The 9,000-nt window shown below is 38.0% G+C and overlaps 1 protein-coding gene across 1 annotated transcript in view; it reads left to right on the top strand.

Annotated features, from left to right (window-relative positions):
• col4a1 (collagen, type IV, alpha 1) overlaps nt 1–8,800 on the top strand; it is a gene marked incomplete in the record, with an annotated part of 65,375 nt that extends 56,575 nt beyond the window's left edge. Inside the window, 13 exon segments of the mRNA XM_014017515.1 lie at nt 305–403; nt 668–718; nt 814–999; nt 1,131–1,264; nt 1,472–1,544; nt 2,550–2,621; nt 2,718–2,846; nt 5,309–5,407; nt 5,477–5,689; nt 5,796–5,973; nt 6,061–6,175; nt 6,378–6,550; nt 7,271–8,800. Of these exon segments, the coding sequence (XP_013872969.1) occupies nt 305–403; nt 668–718; nt 814–999; nt 1,131–1,264; nt 1,472–1,544; nt 2,550–2,621; nt 2,718–2,846; nt 5,309–5,407; nt 5,477–5,689; nt 5,796–5,973; nt 6,061–6,175; nt 6,378–6,550; nt 7,271–7,352 (1,604 nt within the window).
• Between the last annotated feature and the right edge of the window lie 200 nt (nt 8,801–9,000).

Raw genomic sequence — 9,000 nt, 5'->3', positions numbered from 1 at the left:
AAATAGAAATGAAATAATTTTTGCATTTTTAAAAAGTAAGGAGTAGAAAGTACAGATAATTGAATTGAAATGTAACAGGTAGAAGTAAAAAGTAATCTGAAAAATAATTACTCCACTAAAGTATAAATAACCAAAATTTCCATGTTTAAAAAAAATCAGGACTTTGAAGACTTTCTGCTTGGCTTTTGATATCAGTAACAGCAGGATGATTTGTTTTATCTTGATAGCAGTACATTAGGTGAATTGATGTCTTTGTTAGTCAAATGTACAGTAAATGTACAAAAGTACATTTGTTTTTCTGCAGGTGAAGGCGGTCTACAGGGGCCTCCTGGTGCTCGTGGAGAAAAAGGTGACCCTGGAGAGGATGGCATCCCTGGATCCATTGGGGAGAGAGGAGACCCAGGTTAGTTGTCATTCAGAAGGAAGCTGAAGTGAACATGTGATGACTCAAGAAACCCTAGCTACACAAAACGTTTATTAAACTACAATTTAAAGCAGTGTGCTCCAATAATTAAATTGTTTTCATACATTTGATGTTGATGTAAGATTTATCTATTGCTAAGAATTTGCTTTGGGGAAAAATAAGATTATAAATGCAGCAATCATGACTGAGTTTCTGTATTCATTTGAAATAAAATGAACTCACTTCACTAACTCTTTTCTGCAGGTACACCTGGTGTAGGTTTGCCTGGACCTCCTGGAACTCTTGGCGTCAAAGGTGAGAACTTGTCCATCTCTAACTTCTATGATCAGGTGATGAAAGTCAGATTTTACATTTAACCTGATTTTTCTTTTTTCTTTTTTCTTCTCCAGGTGACAAAGGTAGTGCAGGTGTACCTGGCATGCCAGGTCAGCCAGGTATCCCTGGTGTTAAAGGAGACAAAGGACTTCCAGGTCCGCTGGGACCCCAAGGAGAGCCAGGAGAGCCAGGTCTTCCAGGCATCTCTAAAGAAGGCCCTAAAGGAGACAAGGGAGAGACAGGTCCAACTGGTGAAACAGGTACTGTGTTACCAGCTGACAAGACATGAAAATACATTCTAAAGTTCAGGAGGTTTTCCTGACAGAAATGTAACAAAGTTTATAAACGCCAAAATACAGATTACAGCTTATTTTCTATTAAAATAAAACAGGATTCCCAGGAGCACCAGGACCTACTGGAGTGCCTGGCAGAGATGGCCCAAAAGGAGAGACAGGTGACCCGGGTCCACCTGGTTACCAGGGAGAGTCCGGTCACAAGGGAGACCCTGGAGCTCCTGGACTTTCTGTATGTTATTAGATTATTTTCTTACTTTGTTTCCTACTTTACACATTAATTACAAAACATATTATTGATACATGAGAGTAAGAGCTGCAGAAACTGAGTATGTGTGTGTGTGTGTGTGTGTGTGTGTGTGTGTGTGAGTATGTGTGTGTGTGTGTGTGTGTGTGTGTGTGTGTGTGTGTGTGTGTGTGTGTGTGTGTGTGGTTCTAGGGTCCACCTGGTCTCCCAGGTATTGATGGTCAGAAGGGAGAAAAAGGATTACAGGGTGTCCCAGGCTTCCCAGGTGAGTTGTTGCAGTGTGATTCATAATATGATTGTAATTAGCACAGTGTCCACAACATGTCCTTTAGTCATAAAAAAAGTTTAAGTTCATTCATCTCACTGAAATATTGGTTTTATTTTACACATCTTCAAACATTTTGTCTTTCACTGAATGTCTTTGACAGATAGATTTGCTAAAGATGTTTTTGAAGAATACCCTCGATTAATTTTTTTATGACTATTTTATTTGGTTGATCTTTTTCTAAAAAAAACTACACAATTGTCCTCTAATGTTTTGACTGGTCTATTAAATGTTTAAATATTTTGAATGCACTTAAATTAATTTATTCCTCTTTCATAACACTTTAAGAAATATCAGAAACAGGCAATTATTTAGTCTTTCTTTCACCATTGGATTACTCTTGCTGAGTCATTTGTTGACAAGTGTTATGAGTCATCTTAAACTTTTTGGGCAAATAACCTTAAAGGATCTTCAGGCACTTTTTGATATGATGCAGAATTAATTCATAGTTGAATCAAAAACAAGAAGTTGATGTGAAGCAAACCTCAGTATCTTACACAGCTCTTTATTCTGAGTTGGATTTGCCAACCACATCCCTCACATAGATCCTTTTAGAATATTTGAAACAAATAATTCAGCTCTTGGGCTGTATATATTCGTTTGCAGTTTGCACGTATGTTCTTTCTGGCTAAAGACAATTTTCTGGCAGGCCTGCAGATCTTACAGCAGAGTATTTAATCTGCTCTTCTGTCAAAATTGATTGAGTCTAAAAATCTTTTAAAATGTATCTACTGTATATTATTTTCTTTAGAGAAGAATAAGTCTTATCATATTTACAATTATTTAAAGGATCATTGTTTTTTTTGTCTTATTTAGCAGTAAATTTGCTGATTTGCATATTGCATCCATCATTGCTTATTTACTTGATTTGTACAACATTCAAAATGGGGTTTGTCAGTTTTTATACAAATGATAACAAATAAAGCTCTTTTACAAAATGTTTAGGTACCAAGGGTTTTGTTGGGGACCTTGGATTCAAAGGAGAAGTGGGCGACAGAGGCTTCCCCGGAGAAAAAGGTGACAAAAGAGGAAAATACTGTTGATGTTTTAATACCAAATCCATCTACTGATAACATTATATTTGGTACCTTCTAATACAATTGTATTTATCAGGTAATGAAGGTCCTCCTGGTCCCCCTGGACCTCAGATGTTAATAAAAGGAGACATCGGGTTCCCAGGAAATCCTGGATTACCGGGTCCCCAGGGGCCATCTGGGTTCCCTGGGCAGAAAGGGCAGCAAGGTGAGCTTTGTTGTTCTGCTGTCAGAAAACAGGCAGTAATGTGAACACCGGTGTGTGTCTACATGTGAACTGTGTTTGTTTGTCGTGTTAGCAAATTAACTCCATCACTTCCGCAGAGCGCTGCAGATCATATAAATGCATTGTTTGATACTTGGTCATTGACTGCTGGAGTTAACCCTCTTTGTCTGCTAGCAATTTTTTTTTTAAAACCACTAGAGAACTTTTAATAAAATTCTTAGAAAAAAATGTGAATCTACAACTGATGAAAATTAGAATCAACCTGATTATAGATGGCTACCACAGCTAATCAACCTTAAACAGGAAAAGAATGACTACAACACAGCCTGCTTTACAAATTTTACTCAATTTCTTTGATGTGGTAGCTGAGAGTCGGTCCTAACAAATACTGTTCCTCAGATATCCCATAATGATATTATACAGGATTGAAATGTTATCATTTTTCAAAATGGTCCACAAGGGTCCATTTTAGGACCTATACTGTTTACCATCTATATTAACAATTTGGGCCATGGTTTTACAAGTGCGTCTGTGCGTTTTTATGCTGATCATTCAGTAATTTATTGTCGTGCAAATTCAGTTGCCCTTGTTTATGAGAACTTGCAGTCCTCTTTCAACAGTTTTCAGTCTCAACTATTACAACTTAGACTGTTACTGAATGCAAGTAGGACTAAGGGCATGTCATTTTCTAACAAGAAGAAGGTGCCTGCATTTCTCCCTTCTATCACCACCACACAGGGTATGCCCATAGACTTTGTAACATCTTATAAATATTTTGGCGTCTCCTTGGATGAAAAATTAACCTTTAAGCCCCACATTAAAAACCTGCTTAAAAAACTCAAGTTAAAACTAGGCTTCTTTTTTCGAAACAAAAGTTGTTCCTCCAAAAATGCTAGAAAAGATCTTGTTTCTGCCACTTTTATGAGTATTTTAGACTATGGGGATATTGTGTATATGAAAACCTCTGCCAGCTCATTACGTCTGCTGGACGCTGTCTATCATGGAGCACTTAGATTTATCACAGGTAGAAAAGCCCCCACTCACTGTTGTACCTTCTAATTCTTTAGTCAAATGGCCCTCTCTACATACTTGCAGACTCTTACACTGGTGCACTTTCATTTATAAATCCATCCTTCAACTGGTTCCACCGTACTTAACGTGTTATTTTTCATGCAAAAAACACCACCACAGTCTTCGTTCTCAGGACTTTATTACGTTCAGTGTTCCTTCAGTGCGTACTGAGCTTGGCAAAAAAACTTTCTCTTTTTCTGGACCCTACACAGCAAAAATGCCAGTGTTAATTTCAACACCAACAAAGTGTCTATATGTGTCCACACTTGCTGGCGTTAAAATAACATTTGTGAAAGTGTTAAATTTTAACACCCACTTTTTTTGTAAATTTAACACCAACCAGTGTTTAATATTCAACAATATTGGGTGTCACATTAACATTTCAACAGTGTTAAAATAAAGTGTTAAAAGTAACACTAGTGTGTTATTATTATTGTTATTAACAAAGGAAATTATGGTGTTAAAAGGTTAACTGACACCACAAGGTGTCACTTTAATACTCAGACTTAATATCAAACACTTTGTACACAACTCAGTAGTTAGTAGAAAAGTATAATGGAGTCAACCTTCTTCACACAACAAGAAGTACCTCTCACATGGTGTCGATTTATGGCCAATAACATAAACTTAAAGTTGAATAACTTGATCAAACTGAACAAGAAAACTAACCAGAACAACTAATTTTTACTCTCATGAACGTCTTTAATGGTCATAAACATGCAAAAACATCCTTTCTGCAAGATTTCTCAGCAAGGAATGCTGGGTAAATACTGGTCTGTCTGACATGAGGTGGAAGAGGGCGGGGCTTTTCAGAATACTGCTTTCAACACTGCAAGGTGTCATATAACAACACTGTTAAGTGTCATATATGACTTAATAGTGGGAGGAGCTTATTTAACACTGTCCAGTGTTGAAACAACACTGAGGAAATCAACACTGTGTGTCAGTTTACTCAGAACATGTTAAAATAACACTGGGGGTGTTAAATCAACACCCAAAAGTTTAACACTGAAATTTTAACACTCCTATTTTTGCTGTGTACACCTGGAATAAGCTTCAGCAGGACCTGAAGCTCTCCAATTTGGTCACGCTTGGGGAGTTTAAGATTTTAATAAACAGATTTGAGAATTTGTCCATAAGCACCTGTACTTGTCAAGGAAAACCCTTTTTTTGATGATGTATGGTATTGCTTTTTAGAAGTGTTAAGTAAATTGTATTATTATTGTTTTTATGTTACTTTGTTGTGGTGGATGTAACAGATCTCACTTGTAAATGAGACAATGAGTCTCAAGAGATCTTCCTGTATAAATAAAGGATAAAAAAATAGATGTATGATAATAACTTTAAGCTAATTATGCTTGTCTTTTCTCCAGGTGTGACTGGTATTCCAGGTCCCAAAGGTGATGATGGTCTCCCTGGGTTTAACGGTCAGTCAGGAGCCAAAGGAGAGCCTGGTCTACCGGGACCCGAAGGTGAGACATTCTCACAAATGAAAAGTGGTTGTAGTTTAGTGTCATTTTTCTAACTTATTGATCTTTTAGGACCCAGAGGACATCCTGGCCCCCCAGGACCCGATGGTGTTCCAGGTCAAGTCGGTCCACCTGGCCCGTCATCCATGGAGCATGGCTTCCTGGTGACTCGTCACAGCCAAGCGGTGGAAATTCCATTATGTCCATATGGGACCAGGCTGATTTATGACGGCTACTCCTTGCTTTATGTGCAAGGCAATGAACGCTCCCATGGACAAGACTTAGGTGAGGACAGTGACAAGAGAAACAAAAAGGAACACGCAGAAATGTCGAGGAGAAACTTGGAAAAGCTTTGAGGCTGTATTACGATTGGTGGATGTCTCTGTTTCAGGTACGGCAGGCAGCTGTTTGAAAAAGTTCAGCCCTATGCCCTTCCTGTTCTGCAACATCAACAACGTGTGCAACTTTGCCTCTCGGAATGATTATTCGTACTGGCTCACCTCGCCCGAGCCCATGCCCATGAGCATGGCGCCTATCACCGGGGACAGCATCAAACCTTTCATTAGCAGGTTTGTTGGCCATTCTTTATATCCTACTGGGCTTCAGCTGGGTTTGGCAGTTTTAACAACATGTTAATGCCATGTGTGTATGTGCAGGTGTGTTGTATGTGAAGCTCCAGCCATGGTGATAGCTGTTCACAGTCAGACCATAATGATCCCACCTTGCCCTGAAGGTTGGGACTCTCTGTGGATTGGCTACTCCTTCGTTATGGTGAGTTAAATGACTCTGAATGACAGTAAACCAGGCAGGTTTTTGGGAATGGGTCCTAAATACGACTCCCAGAGCGAAAAAAGTGGCATTTTTAACTTGTTGAAATTTACCCTCCATTGCATAACTTTCCTCACTTGAAGCAAAGCGATCTTTTAAAAAAGCAAACAGTTAGTTGAAATTTTCTTTGTGTATCTCCATGCAGCATACCAGTGCAGGTGCTGAGGGTTCAGGCCAGGCCTTGGCCTCTCCTGGATCCTGTCTGGAGGAGTTCCGTAGCGCTCCGTTCATCGAGTGTCACGGCCGAGGAACCTGCAACTACTACGCCAACTCCTACAGCTTCTGGCTCGCCACCATCGAAGACGATGATATGTTTAGGTAAATTAGACCACACGCAGACTTAAAGGGGACAAATTATGCATGATCCACGTTTTTAGCCGCTAAATGCATTTTGTTGTGTACTTTGAGTCTCAAGAAGTGCAAGAAATTTGAATTTAGTCTCTCCTGGTGTTGCATAGATAACTTTATATTCAGTTTGGGTCATACTTTTCAGATTTTCCCTATTTTCTACGATGTTTTCTGAACTGTTAGTCACAGAACTTGTGACAGAATTGCCAAACAAGATCTGGACTTACAAAAAACAGTTTTGTTGTCTTCCTTCTCTTCTGGCTCTGGGTCAGACTCTGGCTCCAATGTTGTAATGCTGGATGGACAAGTCTTCCAAATTACAATAAGGAGGAATTCAGACCAAAGCATTGCAGCTCCACTTTACACAGACCCCAACTGAATGATTTAAATGTGAAAAAGAAGATTTAAGAGCATGGAGTGTTTTATTTAAAAACAAAAATATTAGTGTATAAAGTCAACCTCTGGTAGGTTTGTCTTTGATGACATGGTCTTAATGTACAGGTGGTCTCAAATAATGAATACTGATAACTACACCCTCCAGTGGTATCTGAGGTTAAAATGTTAAAAGGGGCAGTAAAATGGTTCTTTTTATGCCTTGGAGATGAGCTGAACAGTTTTTATTTGCTTTTGTTGTACATTTTATTAAGGCTGCAGTGTTGTTTATTGTTGTTTTTTTTTTCTCTCAATCAGGAAACCCATCCCAACAACCCTTAAAGCAGGCAATCTCCAAACACACATAAGCCGTTGTCAAGTGTGCATGAAGAGGACATAAACCCCTTAACCCCCAACTCCAGCATTCTTAAACTCATGCTTTACTTCCTGTTTTGATGGTGCTACTTCCCCGCCTGGCATGTGTGAACGAAGAGGAACAGCCAAAGACGGAACTTTGACAAACCAAAAACACAGAGACCAAAGAGTCTTTTTATCTTTTTGTTCTGAGCTGAAACACGTTTGCAACGTGTGGAAAAAAAAATGGCGCCCAGTTTACCACTGCACTGAGTTCAAGCCCCTGAAACTGGTTAACTGGTGTTCATTTTCTAAGGGCTGTTTGTGGGAGTCAGGTGCTATTGAATTGAAATTGTCTGCCTTTACGTCCTGTTTAGTTTTATTTTTCCTTCCAGTGTCACACATTTAACTACACTTTATTCACACCTATTACCTTGTTTAAATCTACTAATGAGAAGGATGGGACTTACCACTGGTGACAGACACTCATCACTCATGAACCACCCTCATGTTGCAGATAGTTATCATTTACTCTTTTGTAAATACCATGCATTCCTTTTTAATATATACCATACTCTCCTCAGGTTATTACTGTATCCATTTGTGTGTTATTAAGCCCATTTTTTTATTTATAAAATTTGAAAGATTATGTTGAGTTTTTCTGAAATTCCATGTATCCAAAAACAGTTGTTTCATGTTTGACTGCCATATTAACCAAAAAACAGCACTGAAATCGCATTGACTGACGTGTGTGTGTGTGTGTGTGTGTGTGTGTGTGTGTGTGTGTGTGTGTGTGTGTAGATAATATGAACGTGTTTGAATGAGATAGAAATTGTGTGTGAGTTGTTAATTTCCTCAAATATATGACTGAACACCCTTGCTGTTACTTTATCTAAAACAAATTTAGCAATAAATTCTTCAAGCCTTTTCACAGAACTTCACTTCAAAAGATGTGAAACGTTATTTGAAGCTTGCAGAAGATCGTGCATGACAGATATAGTATGTTTCCGTGGTTTTCTAAAACTCTCTCATCTTGGATCCGAAATAAATGCACATGTACTGTATATACTGTGTACTAACATGTACTTGCTGTTTTGCTTGTTTACTTGACTGTTCCCATGTGTGAATTCCTTCTTTAAAATCTTGTTGGATTAAGTGTAAACATACATTGATCATCATGATTAGGCAAAAAAAAAATCATGAATATTTACACATTTAAAAGTTTTATAGGTCAGCATTTGCTTTAGAATTCAATTTTGACACATGTTAATGTAGAAAATCACCAACATTGTCTGTTTTTAGTGCGATTAAAAATGCAGAGTAATTACTTTGCAACTGACTGTGATCAAATGAACTAAAATGCTAAAAAATACATTCAGGCTTTGCAGCAAACTATCTCACATTCGGATATTTCACAAACAGATTATATATATTTTCCCAACTCATACTGTGTAATTCTTGCAATAAAAATGATGTGTAGATTTTTCTTATTAATTCATCACATGCGTGTGTTTTTTCTGGTATTAACTAATGCAGCCTCATACAAAACCACCAGAGGGCAGCATCAACACACTTTGATTTTGTACCACCACTCCTGGTTGAATGACTCGTCTGTATTTTTAATTTAGTTTTATTATTCTTTAGTTCTTTTTTTTTTTTTACCAGCATCCAGCAAATGACATATAGCAAAATAT

This window comes from Austrofundulus limnaeus, unplaced genomic scaffold, assembly GCF_001266775.1.
Source record: "Austrofundulus limnaeus strain Quisiro unplaced genomic scaffold, Austrofundulus_limnaeus-1.0 Scaffold171, whole genome shotgun sequence".
Classification (NCBI taxonomy): domain Eukaryota; kingdom Metazoa; phylum Chordata; class Actinopteri; order Cyprinodontiformes; family Rivulidae; genus Austrofundulus; species Austrofundulus limnaeus.
This window is presented reverse-complemented; position numbering and strand designations above follow the sequence as displayed.